The sequence below is a fragment of the Mirounga angustirostris genome, unplaced genomic scaffold, assembly GCF_029215605.1.
Source record: "Mirounga angustirostris isolate CCGP_5_RB_7025 unplaced genomic scaffold, mMirAng1.0.hap1 SCAF_1, whole genome shotgun sequence".
NCBI classification, from domain to species: domain Eukaryota; kingdom Metazoa; phylum Chordata; class Mammalia; order Carnivora; family Phocidae; genus Mirounga; species Mirounga angustirostris.
In genome coordinates this window covers 191,053,401-191,081,248 of record NW_026991709.1, presented here as the reverse complement: position 1 = coordinate 191,081,248, position 27,848 = coordinate 191,053,401, and the positions used below count along the sequence as shown (strand labels likewise).

Below are 27,848 nucleotides of genomic sequence, written 5' to 3'. Positions count from 1 at the left end.
AAAAATGGAGAAGAGGGCGGGGCGCCTGGGTGGCTCAGCTAGTTAAGCGGCTGCCTTCGGCTCAGGTCATGATCCCGGGGTCCTGGGATCGAACCCCGCGTCGGGCTCCCTGCTCAGCGGGGAGCCTGCTTCTCCCTCTCTCTCTGCCTGTCTCTCTGCCTACTTGTTCTCTCTCTCTCTCTGTCAGATAAATAAATAAAATCTTTAAAAAAAAAAATGGAGAAGAGGGCAATGTTGGCTTTTACAGGATTTCTAAAATGGTGCCAAAATTCACTTTGGTGTCGCACTGGTTGTATGTAGCCTTTGTTTTCAGTAAGTTGCCAGAATTATGCATAAATGTTTATGACAGGAGGATTGAAGTGGCTCTCAAGTATGTATTTTAAATGCATAGTTTTGCATTTGATTGCAAACAATAAAACTTAGTTTCTTTTCTGTCTTTTCTACTAGGACTTAGAAGAACAAAGTCGGTTGATAGCTGCTTCCAGTAGACCAAACCAAGCCAGTAGTGAGGGGCAGTTTGTTGTCCTTAGCAGTAGCCAGTCAGAAGAGAGTGATTTGGGAGAAGAAGGAAAGAAAAGAGAGTCAGAAGCATGAACTTATCCTTGCTTTTTGGTTGGTATTCCCCCCTTGGAATTTATTGACAGTTTCTGTGGTGAAATGGCACAAGGTAACAACTATGTTGAAATATCAAGGAGACTAAAGTTTATATTTGCTTGTTTGTTTTAACTTCATTTTTTAAAATAAGATTGATCGTGATCACTTAGGTTTGCATTGATTTTTTTTCCTTAAAAATAATATACTATGCAGTAACATCAAATTCCACGTGTCAAAGAGAAACCTGTTCATCTCCTTGAAGTAGATTGCTGAGGAATTACACTTGCTCAAGCCTTTTTTCCTTCAAATTGTGAACTTATCTTGCATTGTAATTGGCTCTGACCATAAGAAACCTTTTATTCTTCAGCTTCAGATATTCATGGATATGCTCCCTCTTCTCATTAGGAACATTTTTGCTGGCAGTGAGGAAGCTTTCAACTGAATCAGTTCAAAACCCTTTATACAGAGAATTCTACAAGTTTGCAAATATTTTAATTATTAAATGTGCAATAGAACTTTTATATAAAATAATTAGAAAAAAGATTTTAGACTTAAGGTTTCAAATTGTGGCAGGTGGTACTGTGATTTCAGGGCACTTTCTTGGATTGCTCACATTTCTCTGATGTGAGCAATTTCTTCTTTCCCACCTGATGCCAGTGGGAAAGAAGCTTAAGTGTCTTCAGTTCAAGATTGATACAGCCCGTGGCATTTAATTATCACATTCTTAGTTCTCAGGTTGGGACTTGAATTATTGCTGCAGAGCAGTAATGATTAAAATAAGATTTTGGAATTTATTAAAAGGGATTTTTTTTGTTCAAGTACATTTTAGATTAGGACTTAACATGTAAAGATATTGTTACAGGATAACACGTCGTATTTTCTGCATTGCGTGAAATAATTTTTATTGAAAATCAAGTGACATTTCAAAAGAAATTCTGTAACAGTTGTTTCCTGCTTAAAGTAAAAATGCCCAGAGTTTAGTTTAGAAAATGTAATCTTTTAAATTTCAGACTGATATGCACAGTATTTTCATAATTCCATGTTTTGATAAAATACTGATCACCACTTTATATCCACAAAGGCAAATAACTAATATATGAGAATAGAATAATTTGCACTAATTATTGTAAATACTTGTACTCTCCAATGAGTAAAAGGTCTAATTCCATGAAAGATTGAAAGGAAATTGAATGTTTGGTTTAAGAGTGACCAAGGAAGGATTTTAGTTTGGTGCCAAGGTTAAAATGACATTTCCCTACTGCCATGTCAAAACTTGATTTTTTTTTTTTTAACATTGCTGATAGAAATTATGTTTCCTTTGTTTCACATGTAAAACTATATAGAAACAAGGTAAATATATTGAATAAAATACATAGTCATATATCTAAAATTTTCAAGAGATTAGCCACTCCATGACTAATTATATAAGGGAAAAGCCCTTTGTTCTTTGATACAGTCTTGTCTTAGTTCTGAATGAGAGACGGCATCTATTTTAGCTCTCACAGTACAGTGTGGCTGTTTCACACTGTGCACACTGCTTTCTGTGGAAGGGGATAATTACATATAGGATCAGGATATTCTTCGTATCCATGTGCCAAATGGGAATAATGATTACTTGATAATCATTATTTTGAAGATTATATTCACAAAACATACAGTAACAAAATAGACCTTTTTTGAAGAAAGTTGACTTTGTGCTTACTTTGGGAATGCTTTCACAATAGTTGGTGTATCATTCCTTTGGTAGAAGTTGAAATTTCTGTGGTCAGCCCTTGATTAGTCATGGTAGGCCCTGCTTTTAAGATCTTTTTGAGAATTAGTCAGCTCTCTGTTTCATAAAGTCTTTTGTTTATGCTATTAAGTTGTCACCTCACTTAGTTCAGATGAAACTTGTCACCCTACAATGAAGGCGGTCAGCTTTAGGAGGCAGTTTTACTAGGCCGGTGCTGTGCCTGGTAATGAGGTGCTGCCCTTTGTTAGTTCGCTGGGTCAAAGTGAAGGCTAGAGCCAAAGGCACTGGCAGACTTCAGGATGCTGGATAGACCTGTAGTTCCTTTCAAGTCCTGTTTTGATAGGACTTTCTACAATAACACATCCATTTCCACAGATCAGACCAAAGAGCCTTCCGACACCAAATAGAAATCGTGTGTGGGAGTAACAGTTTTAGATATTTCAACTTTTGGTCCATTGCTATAGGACTATACGAACTTTGCATACTGCACATATTTAGGCATCAACTTTAAAAAACTTGCCTTTTTGTTTGAAGAAGGCTGCCCGTGGGTTTCTGCATAATGTTAAAGCTGATCTTGGTTTGTTACCCTTTGAAATCCCTTCTGGCTCTTGAGTGCTTTGATGGTAATTGAATTAGAATTTGGGATAGTTTTCTCCAATTCAAACTTACACTTGATGGTTTTAGAAATTAACAAAATTGATTCTTTAAAAGAAAAAAGTCTACCTAATTCAGCTATGCACTCTGCTACCTATAAAAACAGTACTTTTGTAACGATGGTAATGAAGTCGATAGGAAACTAATTATACTGCTTCTCCCTTTAAAAATTTTAAAACTGTTAACAAAGGACTGAACAGAGTCCCCAAAGCCAGTCTAGTTTTTGTCATTTCTACAATGATTAGTTTGTGTTTAACTTCAAAAGAATTCTCAGGCCCTAGGGGTGGTAAAATTATTACTTTTATGCTTGGGAAAAGGGTATTAGGGTATGCATAACATTCTATGTAACATAGAGTCTTGTAAAGGCATCTGAGTTAATTTTGAGTTATGTGTAGGAACTACAAATATTTAAGATTTGAATCTTACTGTAAATGCTGACAGACCCTAAGATCCCGTGTATTGCAAAACCTGCTACCTGAATTAATAAAATGAAAATACTAACATTGGTTTTGACAACAACCTCCTAGTATTCAAATTGTACTTTAAATATTCAAACACACTGATTGTAGCAAGCAAGCCTTTCATTTTATTTTAAGCAACTTTGGCTTACTCTTCTTTCATGAATTTTGTTCTTCTGCATTAATAACACCTAAAGATTTGAAACTGGAACTATATACTACACTTTTTAACTAGTCTCTTGTGGCTGTACTCATGTAATTTACTTCAGCTAATATGAGAACTGGGATTAAGTTATAACTAATGTGCAAAACCGCTTTGTATATTTGGTGATTTTGTAATGTTAGTGAATTGGTTCTTATCTCACTGATACTATTAATCATGCATATATACAATTAAAAATCATGCTACATTTCCCTTTAGAATTGAAGAGCTCAACTTTATGTAATGGTGGTATACATGTGGGGTGGAGAGCTTATTTTTTTCATTTTGTCAAAGTAGGTATTCTCTGACAAGGCTTCAGGATATATGCTTTTAGGAGATTTTTAATGTATAATAAAGTTCATGATTTTTGTATAGTCTTTTTTGTATGAAGTATTTGATATATACTCTGAATTTTATTTCTTCAAGTAATTCCAAATGATGCTTGTGAAACAAATGGACTTTTTCTTATGTTATGACACTTATAATTACACATCTAGCCCCACTGCAATTCCATAACAGCTAAAATGAAAAAAAAAAGTCACTTAACTGAGAATACAAATTCATCACTAGTGACTTTTTTTTCTTTTAGAAAAACAGACTTCTCAATAATTACCCTAGACATGTTACAGACAATATATACTTGCTATGGTTGGCCCTATTCAAAGAAATACATATGTTTAAAGGGGCAGGTTATTGTGTACACCAGCTTAAGTGGGCTTGGCCTGTAATTTTAATACCAATACATATTTGTCCCATGTGCTCTTTATACTTTCCTATAACACCAAGTTCTTTTCTTCTGGGAGTTTCTGTTCTAATTTGTTTTTATAAAATATATATACTTTTAGAAGGTCCAGAGTGGATGAAACTATAGAATTATGTAATTTATCTAAGTGCATGTATATCCTAAATATATTTGTATATTGACATATCTATAATCCACTACTCACTTATAAATGGACACCACAATTTGACTAAAAAAATAAAAATTATTCATGCCAGCAAATTTTGCAAGTTTTTAATGTGAAAATTATAATTTTACGTCTGTGCTTACTGAATTAGTCTGTATAGCCATGAATCCCCACATCACAAAGAAATCCTATAACTTCAGTTTCCCTAAGATGGACTATATTATGCTAAAAAAGTATACTAACATTAAACATAAACAACAAGGCTATGTTGACTGGGTCTGTGGTGAAAATGGACCTCCATCATCCTACCTACCACTGTGTTCTTAGTGATGTGCCATCTAAATGCTACACAGGGGTGGCTGAATATATGTCTCCTCAGTTTCTTTCCTCATTTTTTCACATATAGAAACCTGTACTTACCTGCAGCATAGAACATATAGAAATAAAAATTTAGCCAACATTCTGTAACTGGTATCACAGTTCTAAGAGGGACATTTATAGCAATACAGGCCTGCTTCAAGAAGCAAGAAAAATCTCAAAAAACGTAACCTTACATCTAAAGGAACTAGATAAAGAACAAACAAAACCCCCAACCAGCAGGAGGGAAATAATAAAGATTAGAGCAGAAATAAGTGATGTAGAAACAAAAAATAGATCAATGAAACCAGGAGCTGGTTCATTGAAATCAACAAAATTGATAAACCTCTAGCCAGCCTCATAAAAAAAAGGTCCAAATAAAATAAAGAGAAGTAACATCACAGAAATATAATTGTAAGAGATTATGAAAGATTATATGCTGACAAATTGGACAACCTAGAATAGATAAATTTTTAGAAGCATAGCCTACCAAAACTGAAACAGGAAGAAATAGAAAATTCGAACAGACCAATTACCAGTAAAGAAGATGAATCAGTAATAAACTTCCAATAAACAAAAGCCCAGGACTAGATGGCTTCAGAGGTAATTCTACCAAACTTTTACAGAATTAATACCTACTCTTCTCAAACAAGTCCAAAAAATAGAAGAGGAGGGAAAACTTCCAAATTCATTCTATGAGGCCAGTATCACCCTGATACCAAAATCAGATAAAGACACCATCAAAAAAGTGAAAAACAGGCCAATATCTCTGATGAACGTAGATGCAGAAATCAACAAAATACTAGCAAACTATCCAACAATACATTAAAAAAAATCATTCACCACAATCAAGTGGGATTTATTCCCAGGATGCAAGGGTGGTTTGATATTCACAAATCAATCAACATCATACATCACATCAATAAGAGAAAGGATAAAAACGATTTCATCTTAATAGATGCAGATGTTGACAAAGTACAACATCTATTCATGATAAAAAACCCTCAACAAAGTAGGTCTAGAGGGAACATACCCCAACATAATAAAGGCCATATATAAAAAACCCACAGTGAACTCAATGGAGAAAAACCAAAAGCTTTTCCCCTAAGATCAGGAACAAGACAAAGATGTCCACTCTCCCCACTTTTATTCAACATAGTACTGGAAGTCCTAGCCACAGTGGTTAGACAACAGAAAGAAAAGGCATCCAAATTGGTAAGGAAGAAGTAAAACTTTCACTACATGCAGATGACATGATACTGTATATAGAAAGCCCTAAAGACTCCACCAAAAAACTGCTAGAACTGATAAACGAGCTCAGTAAAGTTGCAGGATACAAAATCAATGTACGGAAATTTGTTGCATTCCTCTACACTAATAATGAAGCAGCAGAAAGTGACTTTAAAAGAAAGAGAGGCAAACCAAGAAACAGACTCTTAACTATAGACAATAATCTGATGGATACCAGAGGGGAGGTGGGTAGGGAGATGGGTTAAATAGGTGATGGGGATCAAGGAGTGCACTTGTCCTGGTGAGCACCAGGTGATGTATGGAAGTGTTGAATCACTATACTGTACACCTGGAACTAATATTACACTATGTTAACTAAGTGGAATTAAAAAAAAAAAAAAACTTAAAAAAAAGCCCACCCATTTACAGTTGCACCAAAAATAACAAAATATCTAGGAATAAACTTAACCAAAGAGGCGAAAGACCTGTCCTCTGAAAACTATAAAACAGGAAATTGAAGATGACACAAAGAAATGGAAAGACATTCCATGCTCATGGATTGGAAGAACAAATATTGTTAAAAAGTCTATACTACCCAAAGCAGTCTACAGATTTAATGCAATTCCTAAAAAAATACTAATAGCATTTTTCACAGAGCCAGAACAAAAAATCCTAAAATTTATATGGAACCACAAAAGACCCTAAATAGCCAAAGCAATCTTGAAAAAGAAAAAACTGGAGGTATCAAAATTTCAGGCTTCAAGTTACATTACAAAGCTATAGTAATCAAAACGGTATGGTACTGGCATAAAAATAGCTCAGTGGAACAGAATAGAAAACCCAGAAATAAACCCACAATTAAATGGTCAATTAATTTTTAACAAAAGAGGCAAGAATATACAATGGGGAAAAGACAGTCTCTTCAAGAAATGGTGTTGGGAAAACTGGACCACTTTCTTACACCATCCACAAAAATAAAATGGATTAAGAACCTAAATGTGAGATCTGAAACTATACAAGTCCTAGAAGAGAGCACAAGTAGTAATCTCTGACATCAACTACTGCAACATTTTTCTAGATTATGTCTCCTAAGGCAAGGGAAACAAAAACAAAAAAATTATTGGGACTACATCAAAATAAAAAGATGCACAGCAAAGGAAACAATCATCAAAACTGAATGGCGGCCTACTGAATGGGAGAAGGTATTTGCAAAGGACACATCCAATAAAGGGTTAGTATCAAAATAGATGGAAGAACTGATACAGCTCAACACCCAAGAAACAAATAATCCAATTAAAACAATGGGCAGATGACATGAACAGACATTTCTCCAAAGAAGACATACAGATGGCCAACAGACACATGAAAAGATTTCCCTCACTTATCAGGGAAATGCAAATCAAAACTATAATGAGATTCCTTACACCTGTCAGAATGGTAAAAATCAAAAACACAAATGTTGGCAAGGATGTGGAGAAAAAGGAACACTTGTGCACTGTAGGTGGGAATGCAAACTGGTGGAGTCACTCTGGAAAACAGTATGGAGGTTCCTCAAAAAGTTAAAAATAGAACTACCATATAACCAATAATCACACTACTGGGTATTTACCCCAAAAATACAAAACCCTAATTCAAAGTGCTATGTGCACCCCTGTTTATTGCAGCAATATTTATAGTAGCCAAATTATGGAAGCAGCTCAAGTGTCCATCAATAGATGAATGGATAAAGAAGTGGTATACATACACAAAGAAATATTCAGCCATAAAAAAGAAAAATCTTGTCATTTGCAACAACATGGATGGATCTAGAGAGTATAATGCTAAGCGGAATAAGTCGGAGAAAGAAAAATACCATGTGATTTTACCCATATGTGGAACTTAACAAATGAGCAAAGGAAAAAAAGACAAACCAAGAAATAAGACTCTTGACTATAGAGAACAAACTGCTGGTTACCAGAGGGGAGGTGGGTGGGGGGATGGGTTAACTAGGTGATGGGGATTAAGGAGTGCACTTATGATGAGCACTGAGTGATGTATAGAATTGTTGAATCACTATATTGTACATCTGAAACTAATATAACACTGTATGTTAACTATAAGGCATTAAAATAAATAAATATGACTGCTTCGATCAGTGAGCCCGTCTTGGGTGTTTAGGACTGCACTAGGTTCAGTATAGAATCATAAGCCACTTGAAAACACTTTTAATTTCTATTCCAGTGATAACAGCTAATAAATGGTAACCCTTAGCCAAGGTTTTGTGGAAAGAAGGACCGCAAGTTTCTCATTAATGATGACATTGCAATTGAAAGTTCTGTTTCCGTGAACCAAAACACCCCACTTCAGTGCAGGGTTCTACAAGTAAACAGACACTTAGCTGGCCTTGAGGCTTTCGCACAGGAACAGCTAACTTGCAGGTCAAGTACTGGGGTCAGTATTTTATTCAATGTAATTACTAAGACATTTTATGTATGTACTTCTCTATAAAAAGAATTAGTTATCTTGAATTATTAAATCTCTTGTTTTGACAGAAGTGTAGTTTATACATTTAATGTAAAATCAATACAGAGTGAAAACTGATGTATTTCTGCTAATTGAAATTTTAAGGCTTGGGTTTAGTTTTTTAATTTATTTGGGGGGGGGGTGTTATTTTTTTTTTTTTAACTGCCTTTCAGAATGCTTTTGAAAAGCAGTATCAAGTCCAAGTTGGGACTTGAATTCATGATCCTGAGATCAAGACCTGAGCTAGGATCAAGAGTCAGACACTTAACTGAGCCACCTGGCACCCTAAGAAGTAATATTAAGCATATTAAGAAAGAATAGAATAGTAATATCAGTATTAATAAAGAATGTAGACTGCATTGAGATTTTAGTTGGTAGGAAAAGTGAGAAATAATGAATCCTATGTAACAAGTCAAACTTCAAGAAATACAGCTTACAGAATTATACCTTTTCATCCAGAACGGTTTGACTACCAGGTTCCTGTGAAAATTCCTTGTCCATAAAGGTCATATTCTTTGTAAAGGACATAGGCTTTGAGACGGTTTGGTAATGGAAGGAAGGACATGAAGACCGGGCAGCGCAGACGTAAGCGCCCCATACACTGCCGGATCTTCAGGCGGCACAGATGTCTGAGGGGTCGAGGGTTTGCTAAAACGAGAGAAACACACATTATCTGAAGGAAAAAGAATTGCTTCATTTGTTAGTGATGTTAGGGTTTAGTCAGCAAATGTGTGTTAAACTTAAGCCACCCAAATTTGCATCTGCGGTGTCTAAATGGAAAAGGTAACAGGGAAACAGCCTTCCCTTCTCCTTGCAGTCCTTCGTGTCGACGTGATTTCAGAACCAGGCCAAGCTAGGAGTCCAAAGGCTGGCATCAGTTGTGGGTCTGAAGTCCTTAAATCTACGTGAATTAACCATCCCCTCGCCTTGCCCTGTACCTCAGGGTTAGGCTTAGAACTAAAGATCACCACCCTGTGGAGAAACTAGATAAAAGAAATTCTCCTTGACTGATGTGCTACTACTGTGAAAGAATGTGGTTTGAAGGGCCATTTGATATTCTCTGCAGGCTTTGATTTTACTTTTTCTCGTCCCTGTTTTCATTGCCATTTCATAGCTTCTAATTCCTGTATCTGCAGTGTTCCATACGATTAGGAGAAAGGTATTACCTGCCATATAATATGTGATTGCCTAACAGAGTTTATCTCCTGGGAAATGGTGAAAAGTACAAATTAAGTGATAAATAGTAACTGTTTCTAGATAGGAATAGTATTTTCCTTGGTTTAAGGAAAGCTTTTAACCAGAAAGGAATGTTTTACAAAGCAAATAAGAACGTAAATACCTAGTAGTATTTTGGGTAAGAATCTTCTACAGGAAAGGATACTCACTCAAGATCAAGTGGATTTCTGACCAGAGCCCCTGTTTTTGGAGCACAGCTTTCAGCTTTGAACAGATTTGAACCTGATCGACATAATCAAGCATCACTCGAACAACCTCCCCAGAGAGATGTTGCAGCCACGACAATGTTATTACTTCACAGAACTGGGAAGGAAAATTGGAACTATGAAAGTAAATGAGAAACTTAAGAATCGGTGGGGTTTCGAGCACTCAACTCACAGTCGGGAACCAAGGTCTCAAGTCCCTCATTTATAAACTAAGGCATCGAACAGGGAATTATCTTTTTTTAAGATTCATTTATTTGGGGGGGGGGGGGCAGAGGGAGAGAGAATCCTTAAGCAGAATCCCCACTGAGCACAGAGCCTGATGTGGGGCTCGATCCCAGGACCCGGAGATCATGACCTGAGCTGAAATCAAGAGTCAGCTGCTTAACTGACTGAGCCACCCAGGTGCCCCAAGGAAATTATTTCTTAGCTCTAACATTTGGAAAAATATTTACTACTGTATCTTCAGAACTATGTAAGATGTAACCAGGGCGTGAAAGAGATAGTTACCTAATACCTGTCGTCCCCTTTGGTTGGCCACATGGCGCTCTGGAATAAAGATCACCTTTCCAGCTTCCTTGCACTTAGACGTGGGCCACCTAACTAAGTTCTAGCCAGTGAGGTGAGAGTGGAAGTGTGAGCAACCCCCAGAATGCACTTAAAGAAGAGCAACGTGTGAGCTGCTGCTTTCTGCCTGCCTCCTGGCTGGCTGGAGTGTGGCTGCAAGTTTCTCTTGTGATCGTGGAGCTGTCCAGATAGAAGGCTGTTTATCTCTGGCCTTTACTTATATGAGTGGGGAATGAGCCATCTTACTAAAGCCACTCTCATTTTGGGTTTTCTATCATTCATGCCTGGGATAAGATAGTTTCTGTCTGTAGGTAATTTACACACTCCTAGCCATCTCCTACATTAATTATAACCTAAAAATAATATACAATATTAAACCATATGTTGCCTTTCACTTTTTAGAATTGATTCAAAGTGCTTTCTCCATTTCACTGTTTTATTTTTGTTTTGATTTTAATATGAACTCAGGTATTTCTAGTGCATCTACTATCTAGTAGTAGGTAGTACTACTACTACTGTGCTAAGCACAGATCTCTAAGCTGAGGAAAGTGGTGAGCAGGAGTTTACACTGATGTATTTGTGGAGGAGACACAATCAGAAAATGTTAAGATAATTTCAGAAAGTGGTAAGTGCTATAAAAGAAATGGGCAGCATAATAAGATTAGGGATGACAACTACCTTAGATAAGGTAGACAGGAAAGGAAGGGCCTCTTTGAGGAGGTAACACTTGAAACCTGAAAAGTGGCAGCTTTTTGAAAAGTTGGGAGTGCGCTCTAGTTGGGGGAAATAGAAGTGACCAGTTAGGGGGGAAATAGGAGACTGGTGTGATGAAAGCCAGGAGGAAAATGTCACAGGAAGAAGGAGGTGGTCGAGTCTAAGATGGTGGAGGAGTAGGAGACCTTAGTTTCATCTAGTCCCAGGAATTCAGCTAGATAGCTAACAAATCATTCTGAACACCTGTGAACTCAACCAGAGACCTAAGAAAAGAATAACTGCAACTCTACAAATAGAAAAGTGACCACTTTCTGCAAGAATGACAAGACAGAAAAACTCACCTCAAAGAAAAGAACAAGAGGCAGGACCAACTGCCAGGGTCCTAATCTGCATGGACAGAAGTAAGAACTCTATTGAAACTAGAGTTGAGAATAGTATAAAGAATTCTAGCTGGGCTTGAAAAAAACGCATAGGAGATACTACAGAATCCGTTTCTGGAGAAATAAGAGAACTAAAATCTAATCAAGTTATCATCAAAAAGGCTATTAATGAGATGCAATAAAAAATGGAGGCTCTATCTGCTAGGATAAATGAGGCAGAAGAGAGAATTAGTGATATAGAATACAAAATGATGGAGAATAAAGAAGCTGAGAAAAAGATAAACAACTACTGGATCATGAAGGGGGAATTCTAGAGGTAAGTGATACCATAAAGTGAAACAATATTATAATAATTGGGATCCCAGAAGAAGAGGAAAGAGAGAAAGAGGTGCAGAAGGTATATTGGAACAAATTATAGCAGAGAACTTTCCTAATCTGGGGAAGGAAACAGGCATTCAAGTCCAGGAGGCACAGAGAACCACCCTCAAAATCAATAAAAATAGGTCAACACAGGGGCGCCTGGGTGGCTCAGTTGGTTAAGCGACTGCCTTTGCCTCAGGTCATGATCCTGGAGTCCCAGGATCGAGTCCCACATGGGGCTCCCTGCTCGGCAGAGAGTCTCCTTCTCCCTCTGACCCTCCCCCATCTCATGCTCTCTCTCTCTATCTCATTCTCTCTCTCAAATAAATAAATAAAAATCTTTAAAAAAAAAAAAAAAAGGTCAACACCCTGACATATAATAGTGAAACTTGCAATTCTCAGAGACAAAGAGAAAATCCTGAAAGCAGCTCTGGACAAGAGGCCTGTAACCTACAAGGGTACAAACATTAGACTGGCAGTGGACCTATCCACAAACCTGGCAGGCCAGAAAGGACTGGCATTATATATTCAGGGTGCTAAATGGAAAAATACGCAGCCAAAATTACTTAATTGAGCTAGATGTCATTCAAAATAAAAGGAGAGAGAAAAAGCTTCCAGGACAAACAGAAACTAAAAGAATTTGTGATCATTAAACCAGCCCTGCAAGGAATATTGAAGGGGATCCTTTAAGTGAAAAGAGAGCCCAAAAGTAACACAGACCAGAAAGGAACAGAGACAATATACAGAAACAGAGACTTTATGGGTAATACAATAGCACTAAATTCATATCTTTCAATAGTTACTGTGAATGTAAATGGGCTAAATGCCCAATCAAAAGACACAGGCTATCAGATTGGATAAAAAAGCAAGACCCATCAATATGCTGTCTGCAAGAGACTCATTTTAGACCCAAAGACACCTCCAGATTGAAAGTGAGGGGGTGGAAAACCACTGATCATGCTAATGGACTTCAAAAGAAAGCTGGGGTAGCAATCCTTATATCAGACAAATTAGATTTTAAACCAAAGACTATATTAAGAGATGAGGAAGGATACTATATCATAATTAAAGGGTCTATTGAACAAGATCTAACAATTGTAAATATTTATACCCCTAACATGGGAGCAGACATTATATAAACCAATTAATAACAAAATTAAAGAAACACATTGATAATAATATAATAATATCAGGGGACTTTAACACCCCCCTCACTGCAATGGACAGATCATCTAAGCAGAAGATGAACAAGGAAACAAGAGCTCTGAAATGACACACCGGACCAGACGGACTTCACAGATACATTCAGAGCATTCCATCCTAAAGCAACAGAATACACATTCTTCTTGAGTGCACATGGAACATTCTCCAGAACAGATCACATACTGGGTCACAAATAGAGTCTCAACCAGTACCAAAAGATTGGGATCATTCCCTGCATATTTTCGGACTACAACGCTTTGGAACTGGAACTCAATCACAAGAGGAAATTTGGAAAGAACTCAAATACAGGGATGCCTGGGTGGCTTGGTTAAGCGTCTGCCTTTGGCTCAGGTCATGATTCCAGAGTCCTCATGCAGCGGGGAGCCTGCTTCTACCTCTGCCTGCCACTCCCCCTGCTTGTGTGTGTGCGCACACGCATGCATGCTCTCTCTCTGGCAAATAAAAATCTTAAAAAAAAAAAAAGAACTCAAATACATGGAGGCTAAAGAGCATCCTACTAAAGAATGAATGGGTCAACCAGGAAATTAAAGAAGAATTTAAAAAATTCATGGAAACAAATGAAAACAAAAACCAACTGTTCAAAACCTTTGGGATGCAGCAAAGGTGGTCCTACGAGAGAAGTATATAGCAATACAAGTCTTTCTCAAGGAACAAGAAAGGTCTCAAATACACAACCTAATCTTACACCTAAAGGAGATGGAGAAAGAACAGCAAATAAAGCCTACACCCAGCAGGGGAAGAGAATTTATAAAGATTAGAGCAGAAATCAATGAAATAGAAACCAAAAGAACAGTAGAACAGATGAAAAAAACTAGGAGCTGGTTCCTTGAAAGAATTAGTAAGATTGATAAACCCCTGGACAGAGTTATCAAAAAGAAAACAGAAAAGACCCAAATAAATATAATCATAAATGAAAGAGGAGAGATCACATCCAACACCAAAGAAATACATTATAAGAACATATTATGAGCAACTTTATGCCAACAAATTAGGCAATCTGGAAGATGGATGCATTCCTAGAGACGTATATGGAAACAGGAAGAAATAGAAAACCTGAACAGACTCATAACAAGCAAGGACATTGAAGCAGTAATCAAAAATCTCCCAACAAACCAGAGCCCAGGGCTGGATGGCTTCCCAGGGGAATTCTACCAAACATTTAAAGAAGAATTAATATCTATTCTTCTGAAACTGATTTAAAATAATAGAAATGGAAGGAAAACGTCCAAACTCTTTTTATGAGGGCAGCATTACCTTGATCCCAAAACCAGACAAAGACCCCACCACAAAGGAGAATTACAGACCAATATCCCTGATGAACATGGATGCAAAAATTCTCACGAAAATACTAGCCAATAGGATCCAACAGTACATTAAAAGATTATTCACCACGACCAACAGGGATTTATTCCTGGGCTGCAAGTTTGGTTCAACATCTGCAAATCAATGTGATACATTACATTAACAAAAGAAAGGACAAGAACCCTATGATCCTCTCAATAAATGCAGAAAAAGCACTTGACAAAGTACAGCATCCTTTCTTGATTAAAATTCTTCACAGTGTAGGGACACCTGGGTGGCTCAGTCAGTTAAGCATCTGCCTTCAGCTCAGGTCATGATCCCAGGGTCCTGGGATCGAGTCCCACATTGGGCTCCCTCCTCAGCAGGAGGTCTGCTTCTCCCTCTGCCTGCTGCTCCCACTGCTTGTGTATGCTCTCTCTCTGACCAAAAAAAAAAACTCTTCACAGTGTAGGGATAGAGGGAACATACCTCTGTATCATAAAAGCCATCTACAAAAAGCCCACAGAGAATATCATTCTCAATGGAGAAAAACTGAGAGCTTTCCCCCTAAGGTCAGGAACATGGCAGGTATGTCCACTATCACCACTGCTATTCAACATAGTATTAGAAGTCCTAGCCACAGCAGTCAGACAACAGAAAGAAATAAAAGGCATCCAAATCGGCAAAGAAGAAGTCAAACTCTTACTCTTTGCAGATGATATGATACTCTATGTGGAAAACCCAAAAGACTCCACCCTAAAATTGCTAGAACTCATACAGGAATTCAGCAAAGTGGCAGGATATAAAATCAATGCACAGAAATCATTTGTATTCTATATACTAACAGTGAGAGAGAAGAAAGAGAAATTAAGGCGTCAATCCCATTTATAATTACACCAAAACCATAAGATACCTAGGAATAAATCTAACCAAAGTGTCAAAGGATCTGTACTCAGAAAACTATAGAATACTCATGAAAGAAATCGAAAAATGTTCCATGCTCATGGATTAGAAGAACAAATATTGTTAAAATGTCTATGCTACCTAACAAACAATGAATCATGGAACACTACATCAAAAACTAATGATGTAATATATGGTGATTAACATAACAACAAAAAAACTTTAAAAAATGTCTATGGTATCTGGTCAACTAATCTTTGACAAAGCAGGAAAGAATATTCAGTGGAAAAAAGACAGTCTCTTCAACAAATGGGGCTGGGAAAATTGGACAGCCACATCCAGAAGAATGAAACTGGACCATTTTTTTACACCATACACAAAAATAAACTTAAAATGGATGAAGACCTAAATGTAAGACAGGAATCCATCAAAATCCTAGAGGAGAACACAGGCAGCAACTTCTGTGACCTTGGCCACAGCAACTTCTTCCTAGAAACATCACCAAAGGCAAGGGAAACAAAGGCAAAAATGAACTATTGGGACCTCATCAAGATAAAATCTTTGGCACAGCAAAGGAAACAGTTGAGAAAACCAAAAGACAACCAACAGAATGGGAGAAGATATTTGCAAATGACCTATCAGATAAAGGGCTAGTATCCAAAATCTATAAAGAACTTATCAAACTCAACACCCAAAGAACAAATTATCCAGTCAAGAAATGGGCAGAAGACATGAACAGACATTTCTGCAAAGAAGACATCCAAATGGCCTACAGACACATGAAAAAGTTTCAACATCACTCGGCATCAGGGAAATCCAAATCAAAACCTCAATGAGATACCACCTCACACCAGTCAGAATGGCTAAAATTAACAAGTCAGGAAACGACAGATGTTGGCGGGGATGCGGAGAAAGGGGAACCCTCCTACACTGTTGGTGGGAATGCAAGCTGGTGCAGCCACTCTGGAAAACAGTATGGAGGTTCCTCAAAAAGTTGAAAATAGAGCTACCATATGATCCAGCAATTGCACTACTGGGTATTTACCCCAAAGATACAAATGTAGGGATCCGAAGGGGTACATGCACCCTGATGTTTATAGCAGCAATGTCCACAATAGCCAAACTATGGAAAGAGCCCAGATGTCCATTGACAGATGAATGGATAAAGAATATGTGAGAGAGAGAGAGATATATATTTATACACACACACACACAAACACACACAATGGGATACTACTCAGCCATCAGAAATTTGAAATCTTGCCATTTGTAAACAATGTGGATGGAACTAGAGGGTATTCTGCTAAGTGAAATAAGTCAATCAGAGAAAGACAACTATCGTATAATCTCATATGTGGAATTTAAGAAGTAAAACAGAGGATCATAGGGGAAGAGAGGAAAAAATAAAACAAGACAAAATCAGAGAGGGAGACAACCATAAGAGACTCTTAATCATAGGAAACAAACAGGGTTGCTAGGGGGTGGGGGGATGGGGTAACTGGGTGATGGACATTAAGGAGGGCACCTGATGTAATGAGCACTGGGTATTATATAAGACTGATGAATCACTGACCTCTACCTCTGAAACTAATAATTCATTATATGTTAATTAATTGAATTTAAATAAAAAAAATAAGTAGAGGTGGTCAACTATTTATTGTGATTCCTTTTTCATCAAAAAGGTGACCAAAGAGGGGCGCCTAGGTGGCTCAGTCAGCTGAGCATCTGCCTTCGGCTCAGGTCATGATCTCAGGGTCCTGGGATTGAGCCCTCTGTCGGGCTCCCTGCTCAGTGGGGAGTCTGCTTCTCCCTCTGCCCTTCCCCCTTCTCGAGCTCTCTCTCTCTCTCTCAAATAAATAAATCTTAAAAAAAAAAAAAAAGGTGACCAAAGAGACCTATTTAATCAAATTTTAGAGCTAAAAGAGATAGCCAAGAACCAAGGGGTATGGGTATATCAGTACCCCAGAAACGTTTTAGCTAGGTTACTCACCCCTTCAAAGAAAAAGCGTCATTAGTTTAGAAGACCGCATTTTTAAAACCTTACTCAGATGCTACTTCATTTGTGAAATTCCCTAGGTAAAGTTAAATCACTTTCCCTCTGAGCGGTTTCTGTACCTTTTACATCTCTTTATCATGTCTATTTTACATATTAAAATCTTTCCAACTATGAGCTTCTGGAAAGAATGGATGGAGCCTTATCTATTGCTGTAGTTCAGGGCCACCAATAATGACTATATAAGTTGATACAGTACTGTGCACTTACCATAGTATCTTTGATAACTGTAGATGTCCAGCCTTCAAAAGTATAGCAAGGATGAACCTTGTCTCCATGAGGACAATCAAAGCATCGCTCTACGTCGTACCCGTAATTCAACAGCATCCTGAGCATGACTTCATCTTTCAGTGTGTATTGCAGTGCTGATGGGAAATGTAAAGGGTTGACTCTGCAGAAATAATTGACGTTGGCCCCATGCCGTAGCAGCAGACTTATCAGCTCATAGTTACCCATCCGTAGGGCTATCTGGAGGCAGTTAACTGGGTCTTGGTTAGGCAGAGCTCCAGCACTCAGAAGCAGCTTAACTGAAGAGAGGTCACCATTTGATACGGCGAAATACAAAGCTGACTTCCTGTGGTCATCATAGTGTTTGCGAATTCTCTGATCTAGCATGAAATTTACATCAAATCCCGCCTGGATGAGGAGTCCCAGGCATTCGGGGTGTGCCCCGGCTGCTGCACAGTGGACGGGACTGATGCCACTCCGCTTAATGGCAGCAAGATCCGTCACTGGAACCAAAAGCTTTAGGGCTCTGAGAAAGAATTTCAAAGTGCATTTAAAACATTGTTTTTGTTAAGACACAGCATTAACCTGTTTACTATGGTTTTATACTAGTACCAGATGGTATTCGTATCAGGTGGCATTAGGACCCCCCAACCAAAAAGTACATAATCCCTGTATCCAAAAGCTCAGATACTTAGTAAAGTTAAATGAAACTACTGTCTAGATACAAAACTCGGAATTAGCCTAATCAGTGAGACCTGGGGTTCCCCATATTGCCCAAGGACCTGGTAATAAAGTAGTTTTATGTCTCGTTCATGGCTACAGAGGATGCCTGCCTTCACCACTTTCTAGCTGGTGGAGAGTTTCCTATCTTTAGAAGGGTTGTTGGAATTCTAGGATCAGAGATGAAGTAATACAAAGTTCCCAGAAGCTGCCCCGAAAACCCCCCATAGCTCTTACTATTTCTATCAGCACTAATGTCAGTGAACTTACAACAAGTGGCCTCTGTCAGCTGCCACATGAATGGGCAGGTGGCCTGAATTCTTGGGGATGTTGGCATCAGCTCCATGCTCTAGTAGAAGAGCCACAGAGTCTGGATTTCCTCCACTAGCGGCCTCAAGTAAGATGGAAGAAGAGTCTGAGGCCTGACCAAGAGCATTAGCTCCTAAAAGGAGAAAAAGTCTTGTTATGTAAAAAAGTCTTTTCCACTGTATTGCTTATGCATTCTTAATATACCAGCACTACCCAGAAGCAATTATTAAGAAGCCACTTCAGCAAAGCACCGCAAATCGAAGAAATAAATGTACCTCCTGCTCTCAGCCAGTTTATAATGTAGTTGGGAAAGGAAGAAATGGTGCAGTCTCTAACTTATGAGTAAGTTGGCTTTCAGAGGAATTTTATAAGTTATTTGTTTGGAACTTGAAGATTCCAGGAGAAATAATTTTATAAAAGGTGATTTTATTTCCAGACCCACCTATAAAAGCCCACTTACCCCATACTTATATATAAGATGGTACCAACAATCCTGTTGGACAGTAGCACCCGGCCATCTGTTGATGTCATGGTGGAGAATGGCATTTCTCCTGTTTTAACATGTTCTTAGCGGGCTGTTCATAGCAAGACACACTGTAGTTGGTTGTAACTCTAAGCTGGGGACTTAGAGCTAACAGGATACATTGTAGCACCCACAGGACGCTGAGTGCCATGTGATGGTGTGGATGGTAAGAGTACAGTATAGGCAAAATGTCCTCAGTTCCAGATTTTGAGGGGAACTGGATGGTGAAGGAAGGAGAAAGGTGTTTTGGGTCAGTTCCAGAAGGCCTCTCAGTAAAATGGGTTTTGAGGAAAGAGTAGCCTTTGGAAGGACAAAGGGCAAAGGGAGCATCCTGGGCACATTCACAGCACATATAAAACAGAGATAGTGGCTTTAAATTAGTGGAAACTCCACAGTCATCAGAATATATTGGCTGCCCAAGAACCCCATTCCTAGAATGCATGAAGAAAGGTCTAATAAGCCTCCATGGAAAGAGTGGTCATTATATACAGGTTCCTCTATGTGCATAATTTCCAAACTTCCCATCAACCCTAACAAGTAGATGCCAGTATCTCCATTCTAAAGATGAAAAAACCGAGGTTCGTGGAGGTTAGGTGACTTCCCCAGAGATGCACAGCTGGTAAGCAAGGTAGTCAGGATTCACATGCAGGTGGGCCAGACCCAGGGCCTGTTTCTATGAGGCCCTGTTGCCACTCTAGGAATGCAGGGTAGTGAAGTAGTGTGACTCGGAGTGAGACAGACGTGGGTTCAAATCTTGGCTCTGCCATTTCCTAGATGTGTCACTTTGTGCAAATTACTTCATAAGGGAGTTACCTCAGGGAAATACCTCACTGAGGTCAACTGATGCTGGTTTCTTTTAAGAGTTAAGGATTTAAAACCGGGTGCCTCTCCTCTTTCGTTGCTTTTTTTTTTGTATAGATGAAGGATCCAGTGTTTACATGACTTTAGACAGCTCTGATATTGCTTATTTAAAACATCTTACTTAAAACGTCTTATGGCCAATGATTGAAAACTACAACAGCCTCCCCTGTATGATGGGAAAGTTCCAGGTAAGTCTTAAAAAGCAGAAAGTTGTTCTTAAAAACAGGAGACCCTGTAGTCTAGAATATTGGAGACCAAGATCATATATTGTTAAAGAAAGAAATAAGGCTTCTGGACAGGAAGGAGAATAAAGAAAGTAAATCTAATATTGGGACTTTATTAAATCTTGGTAAAGATTTGCTTCTTTGACAAAAAGCTCTAGATCGTACATTGCTTCATCAATGGAGGGTCTCCTCAAAGACAATAAATGCCAAAGTTCTCTGAGCCAAGGTCTCTGCCAGTTAAATCAGGATCTCGAATTGGCGGCAGGGGAGGGTGTGTTTACAGGAAGTCCTCCAACTGGTATCATCCCTAGCTCTCTTTCCTTAGGTGTAAAATGAGGACAGTGCCTACTTCATAGGGTTTTAGAAGATCACATGAAGCAGCGTAGGTAGCTTAATGGATGGTACTTAGAAAGTACTCAATAAATCTAAGTTGCCTTCCCCTTCTCTCAGCTGTGGTTATTACCGGAGAGAGAACTGGGACCCAGAGAGAAGCAACCAGGAAGCAGTTCCTAACAACGGAAACATTTGATAAGACACTGGACTGCCCCATGACTTAGCTTAGCAGAGACAACCCATAGGGGGTGGTGTGGGGTCTTTTGTTCTGTGAATCTAGAGAAGCACAACACATAAAAAATTAAACTAAACAATAAAAAAACCCCAGCCATCCTCCGCATGGTTGGGGAACATTATATAAAAGAGTAACCTGCATCCTAGTAATCTTATGGAAATTACTTCACATCGAAGGAGAAATATTCAATCTCTATTTTAGGCCTTTATTAGCCAGTATTAAGACATGCTTTCATCAAATATTTACGTTAGGCTTAAATAAAATGTTAACTTCTATTATTCTGAAGCTCTCCATGAAAAGGAGGACGCTTGCATCATGTTACCCCTTGGGGCTGTGCTGACAGTATAGAAAATCTTGCCTTTCTGCAGTAACATTTCCATGATTTCAGTGTGTCCACTTTGGGCAGCAAGAGCCAGAGGAGTGAATCCGTAGGAGCTCTGTGGGTCAGGGTGTGCCCCAGAAACCAACATCAGCTTCACTATGTCCTGCCTGCCCAGTCTGGCTGCTTCGTGGAGAGCTGTCCTTCCATTGGTACACCGCAGATTCACGTCTGCCCCAGAGCTGATCAGCAAGGCGGCCATCTCATAGGAGTTGCGCAGAACAGCTGGGAAATTAGAGGTGAAACAGGCATCATGTTGACTGGGAAATTATGGGCACAGTAGCTTATTAGCCAGTGCCCCTCGGGCTTCTTAAGGAGCTCTTCCTACCTACTCCCATGCACCAGCATTTTGTGTTTAGGAAACAGATTGTAAAATGAGGCTTATATCCAATAATATTAACAGTGTTTTACATCGATAGCCCACTGGCTTTTCTGTAAGCCATGAACAATTATTGTCTCCTGCCTGCTCATGTGGCTGAAAAACATAAACATATAAAATTTTCATTGATCATTTTTATGTTCTTCCCTCAAGAAAATGGGAACTTAAGTACCCAATATAGTCCTAGAAGTGCTTTTAAGTGCTTTAAACAAAGAAAAACAAACCCAGCAATAATTAGGAAATTATTTTTTATTTTTTTAGAGAGAGACAGAGAGAGCGTGCCCGAGCAGAGAGGCAGAGGGAGAGGGAGAGAGAGAATCCCAAGCAGGCTCCATGCTCAGCTCATAGTCCAACTTGGGCCTCAGTCTCATGACCCCGAGATCATGACCTGAGCCGAAATCAAGAGTCGGACGTTTAACTTACTGAGCCACCCAGGCGCCCCAGGAAATTATTTTTAACCTCATGTTTTGTTAAAATTTTCTAACTGGCTTTTCTGCATTTATGCTGTTATCATTCACATTTGGATGATAATCTTTAAGTCCTTCAAGATTCTGTGCCTGGGTGGCCCAGTCAGTTAAGTGACTGACTCTTGGTTTCGGCTCGGGTCATGATCTCAGGGTCCTGGGATCAAGCCCCATGTCTGGCACCATGCTCAGCTCGGAGTCTGCTTGAACTTCTCTCTCTCTCTCTCTCTCCCTCTGCCCCTCTGGCTGATGTGCAGGCGCTATCTCTGTCTCTCAAATAAATCTTTCAAAAAATATGTATCCATCTCCCTATCCATTTGTTAATTATTGGCACCCACTTGTGTGAGGAGTCTTGCTAGGTGCCAGATGTTGAATCAGTATGAATTTTCTTCATAACCATTTATAATGTGACATGGAAAGTGCTTTAGGACTAGAAATACAGAGTGCCAAGTGTGTTGAGTCTTTCTTAACTCATTGAGCTGGCATTAGTATGCACTTTGATTCTGGAAACTCATATCCTTTGTTTTAGGAAATCATTTTCTTGACTTATTCATTGATGATATATCACCTCCATCTTCTCTGTTCTCTTTCTAGCATTTCTGAGATTCACATGTTGCTCCTCTTAGAGAGTTTCTTTTTCTTTCCTATTTCCCATTTCTTCTTCTGGAAGTTTTCCTAAACTTTATCTCCCAGCATTTGTTTTGAGTTTTATACTTTAGCTAACATTTTTTATTTTCAAGAATATTTTTGTTGTTTTGTTCAATTTTTTTGCAATGTCCTGTTATTTCATTACTTTTCACTAATTTCTCTAACTTGATCATAATTTCCCCCTACATTTTATTTTCCCTCAATAGTCTGTCACGTCCAAGTTGCTTATCTCTGTTGAAGACTTTTCTCAGAGAGTCTTTGTCGGTCTGCTCATGATGAAATAGTTGGGGACTGAAAAGCTGAATGGGGCTCCTAAACGTTTGGAGTAGCTCTTGGACTGTGTTCCTCACTGTGTATTGATGTGCCTGGGCCATTTTTTGGGGAGCCCCCAATTTCAGTCTCTTTAGTTCTTTCTTTTGGGGTATATCAAATTCCCCAGAGAAGCCTCCTCTTGGAAGGTAGAGTTCTGGCTGTGGGCTTTCTGGAATCCTGGTGGAAGAGGAGGGCTGGGAGGTCTCAGCCTGTGTTTGCTTAATTTCTCCAGTGTTTTTAGTCTGGTACCCCCACCATTGCCGAGCATCCCCCAGTTCAGAGAGTCAGAATTCGGGTGGGGTGGGAGAAGAGATCTGTAGCTCTGGCTACTTGTTCCTTAATTGTGTTCTAGCAATCCTCCTATATTAGCTGCCTGTCCTTCACCTGGGCTCCACGAGATAACCATCACCAACAACTTTTGGGCCTTTTGATATAATTGTGTTGCTTTCCCCATGAGCAAGTTAAGATTTGGCTTTCTTGTCACTGACTACTCATCCACCTGCTCTCCAGGCTTTAAAAAACTATGTTGCTGTCGCCTCCTCTCCTATTCTTCTCACTCTTTTGTATCTTACCTCTTTAAAACAATTTCTTAACTATAATTGTAGTGAAGACTCAGGAGAGAACAAAATCAGCCATTCGTATTCAATCAGCCATCGGCTGTCTCTTCTTACTCTGCTCACCTCTTATATTTCTTACACCTGAATTCACTGGCTAAGGCACTGTAAAAAATGATTAGCTCATTGGCAGAGAATTTGCACCAGGCCACCCCATGGGCCAGTCTATAGAAAGCTTCAGGACGGTCAGGTACCCATGTCTGGTCAGTTGGAACCAGAAAGACAGCCCTGCAAATATGCACAAAAAGCTGCCTTGCCATTTGCCACGACATGGACGGAGCTAGAGAGTACTATGCTAAGAGAAATCAGGGGAAGACAAGTACCATATGATTTCACTCATACGTGGAATTTCAGAAACAAAACAAATGAGCAAAGGAGTGGGGGGAAGGAGAGAGAAAGAGGCAAACGAAGAAACAGATGCTTAATAGAGAACACACGGATGGTTACCAGAGGGGAGGGGGGAGGAGAGATGGATGAAATGGGGGATGGGGAGGAAGGGGTGCACTTGTCATGATGAGCACCGCGTGATGTACGGAAGTGTTGAATCACTATGTTGTTCACCTGAAACTAATATAGCACTGTATATTAACCGGAATTAAAAACTAAAAAAAAAAAGTTGTCTTTGAAACGTGTGGGCATGGAGGACACTCAGAATCACAGACTGTTTTCCAGAGACAAGGTATCAGTTTACCTGTAAGAAGAGGCGAATTGCCTTCAGAATTCTTGGCATTCGGATTGCAGCCTCTGAGAAGAAGAAAATGGGCATTTTCCAAGAGGCAAGTGCTGACAGCCAAAAAAAGTGGCGTTTCACCGTTGTGCGTGGTTTGCTCCCACATGCTAGGTTTTGAAGCTGAAATAAATCCATTAGCCCACACAGGTTAACATAAATAAGTTTTACATTTATTTCTCAGAAGCATCAGGAAGAGTTGTAAAGGGAATTTACCTTTCAGGGTTATTTCCAAAATGTCCTTATTTAACTGCACTGCAGCCTTATGCAGAGGAAGCCAGCCTATCCCATCTGCTTCATCAAAAGCAGAATGGTGCTTGGTCAAGTGTGACAGTGCATCTCCCTTACCTATTGACAAGTCAAATGGGAACAGATTCACATTTGGCGCACACACACATACACACACACAAGGCAGCCCATGCTTCTGAAGTCCACCATCGAGCTTAGTGCACGAGATGACAGAGTTCTAGCCCCACGCTTTATGAGAGACACGTTACAATGGCATGGGACGAGAAGCAGTAAGACCTTTCACTTGCGCTCCCTATCCCCCGGGGCCTGTGCTGCCCCCTTGGGTTTTCACATAGTTCAGTCTGCCCAGGAGCCCAGCAGCGCTCTGCTAAGTTGTGCTGTGGTACTTTCTCATAGGTCTGGAGAATTAGCGGTGGGCCCCACAGTGTTGAGCATTTGGGAGAATCTGCTTCTGGGCATCCTGAACTTAGCGGAGTAGTGGCGCCATGTCAACATCCCACCAAACCAGGAGTTGGAGGGGATAGAATAGGAAGAGTACTTAACTGCCTCTATTGTTTCAATGATCTTCTTGTAGTCCGAGCTCAAAAAGGAATGGAAGCTGCATAGAAAACAAATATATATGTAAGCCCCAAACTGAGGGAAAAACGAAGGCATTTGATAAAAACACAAAGGGTAAAGGCAATTGACATTAGCCAAGGATGAACTTTTATATGAGGCAGTTACTGAGGCTTCATGGAAATACTTCCACAGTATAATGTGACCAGAAACGCACTCCAGGAAAACTGCTCTCCCGTGTCTGTCTTTCTGGGGTGGGGGAGGGGGGCATTCATTATTCCATCTGTCTTAAGCAGCATTTCCTAATTCCTTCAAGTGCCTGACCAAGTCAGCAAGCCTTCCTACGTACCATATAACTCTTGCGAGTCTAACAACTGACATTTATACCTACAGTTAATTTTAATTTTTCTGAAACATTTCAATCATCAAAATCTTATGCCTTTCAACCTAAAATCATGACTTAATTACTGAATGAACTTAAAAATTTTTCATCACAAGGTTAATAGAACAGATAATCTAAGAAACCCAATTTCTTTACAAAACTTTAAAGATGACTTTAAAGATTATTCCTAAATGTAACACAAACATGTAGGAATAGTGTGGTAAAGAAAGTCTAAATAGCTTCAGACTTTGAAGCTAGACTGCCTGCCTCTCACTAGCCCTGGGACCCTGGGTAACACTTACCTGTCTCCTCATCTCTATGTGGGGATAATAGGACTTAACCACATAGGTAATGAGAATCAAATTTAAATGAGTCAAAATTTGTGAAATGCTTAAAATAGTGTGGCACAAAGTGATCAGTCCATGAGTTTGTTACTTTAAAAAAAAAAACAGTTTTAGTGTACTTCAACATCTCTACATTTAATTATAAAATCTCTTGGAGTTAAAACACATTTATCCAGTTTTACGTCCAGCAGGCAAAAAGAGGTCACCATCCCAAGCAAACAGGGTTTATCACCCCTGAAAAACAATAGTAGCTACTTGGGGGTGAGGCTGCAGATCAGCCAGAGAGCATCTGAGCAGGTGTGCCTGGCTGTGGATGGTCCACCTCTAGCGCGATCCTTTTACACCACGGAGCGACCTGTGGGGTCCTTTCCTAGTGTTGTCATTACAGAACTCTGAATATACACCCTTCAAAAAGGGTTAGTCTCTTCTGGGTTTAAGTTTACATAATTCCTCCTTTTGATTTGAATAAAGACTGGACCTTACCCCATCTTCCCACTGAGGTTGAGGATAATTTTCTATGTGTATTGGTTGGATTTATGCATTCCCTTGGCTCCCCAAAGACAAGATGCATTAGGGTTCTCTAGTGTTTCATATCCTTGTGCATTTTTTCTCATTTCCAGCCTGCAAGTTCTCAGCCAGAGTTGCTGCTAACCTCCTTCAACCGTTTACTCCCTAATTACATTCTGAATTATTTCCAAATTTCCCTGTCTGGCTGGTGAGACATCAAGTCTCATAGATATTTAAATGACAGCTCCTTGGGGCGCCTGGGTGGCTCAGTTGCTTAAACGACTGCCTTCGGCTCAGGTCATGATCCTGGAGTCGCTGGATCGAGTCCCACATCGGGCTCCCTGCTCAGCGGGGAGTCTGCTTCTCCCTCTGACCCTCCCGACCCTCCCCCCTCTCATGTGCTCTCTCTCAAATAAAAAATAAAATCTTTAAATGACAGCTCCTTGGATTTTGACCCTCTCTCCTGTTTTTATCACAACACCGGAACTGTGCTAATGACACGTCTCAGCTGTTGAATACTCACACTACATCGCCACTGAGATACCGTTACCTCTCATCTGCAGATGCCTGCTGTGTAGTCCTCAGCTGGTGAATGTCCTGTAAGCTCTGCTGGATGATGAGCTGGGTATCAAAGTCCTCCTCTGTGTCTTCATCACTGGTGTAATTATCCATGTGGAACGCTGACAGATTTAAAGTCAGAATGATTTAAAAATATTTTTCCAGTTGTGAAAACAAGATATTCAAATACTTAAAATTACAAACAGAATTCAGAGAACTACAAAACTGATAGGATTAAGAAAATGCAAAATTTAGAAAAAATATTCATTAAAATTTTTCCCCATAAATTTAAAGTTTTCTGAACTGCCACAAATTCAACATAAATTTGAAGTTTCCATGAGTAGCTATTTTTTAAAGCCTATTCAGGAAAAACAACCTTTCATATAAAACTTAGGTCAGTGCCATTTTAACCATGAAAATAAGGTCATTTTTTTCTCATTGTAGCACGCACCCAAAAGAACATCTTTATGCTGAAAATAACAGTAAATACTAAAAACAAACATATTATAGGACTATATGTACTCTTATAATACAACATGTAACAGTAACAGTGGTAGTAGAAAACAATGTATTTTATTAGGCAATATCTCAATGATTTTAAAAGAACATTTCTGTTTTAGCATAGAATAGGTTTGATCACATACCAAAGACTTTTTACCTTCTGTTATATCCTTTAGGAGAGCACGGAAGTTTTCACTGTCAAAGATTAGCACATCAGAATTTTCATTTATATTTAGGA

The 27,848-nt window shown here is 39.1% G+C and overlaps 2 protein-coding genes across 3 annotated transcripts in view; one reads left to right on the top strand and one right to left on the bottom strand.

Annotated features, from left to right (window-relative positions):
• The window catches only part of APPL1 (adaptor protein, phosphotyrosine interacting with PH domain and leucine zipper 1), a 43,016-nt gene extending 39,002 nt beyond the window's left edge, over window positions 1–4,014 (top strand). The window contains exon 22 of the mRNA XM_045862131.3: window positions 448–4,014. Within this exon, the coding sequence (XP_045718087.1) occupies window positions 448–594 (147 nt within the window). The 3' untranslated portion in view covers window positions 595–4,014. The remainder of the gene's footprint in view (window positions 1–447) is intronic.
• On the bottom strand, window positions 443–27,848 carry ASB14 (ankyrin repeat and SOCS box containing 14). 2 transcript variants are annotated; one of them, XM_054504681.2, is made up of 11 exons: window positions 27,754–27,848; window positions 27,102–27,231; window positions 25,308–25,361; window positions 24,731–24,864; window positions 24,479–24,637; window positions 21,350–21,595; window positions 18,777–18,948; window positions 17,769–18,312; window positions 10,023–10,176; window positions 9,085–9,285; window positions 443–525 (listed from the first exon to the last, which is right to left on the bottom strand). In XM_054504681.2, the coding sequence occupies exons 2-10, from the start codon at window positions 27,221–27,223 to the stop codon at window positions 9,107–9,109; spliced, it is 1,764 nt and encodes a 587-aa protein (XP_054360656.1). In that variant the 5' UTR covers window positions 27,224–27,231; window positions 27,754–27,848; the 3' UTR covers window positions 443–525; window positions 9,085–9,106. The 2 variants fall into 2 exon arrangements, with proteins under 2 accessions (XP_054360656.1, XP_054360657.1); XM_054504682.2 differs by having other exon boundaries at window positions 27,768–27,848.

What these genes read in the sequence shown, in the direction of transcription:
- ASB14 (XM_054504681.2), bottom strand. Translation starts at nt 27,223, where the DNA reads ATGGATAATTACACCAGTGATGAAGACACAGAGGAGGACTTTGATACC. An exon ending in TTTGGAAATAACCCTGAAAG is followed by an intron (nt 24,638 to 24,730) that starts GTAAATTCCCTT and finishes GATTTATTTCAG; the next exon opens with CTTCAAAACCTAGCATGTGG. An exon ending in CAGTTATCAAAGATACTATG is followed by an intron (nt 10,177 to 17,768) that starts GTAAGTGCACAG and finishes TTTCCTTCCCAG; the next exon opens with TTCTGTGAAGTAATAACATT.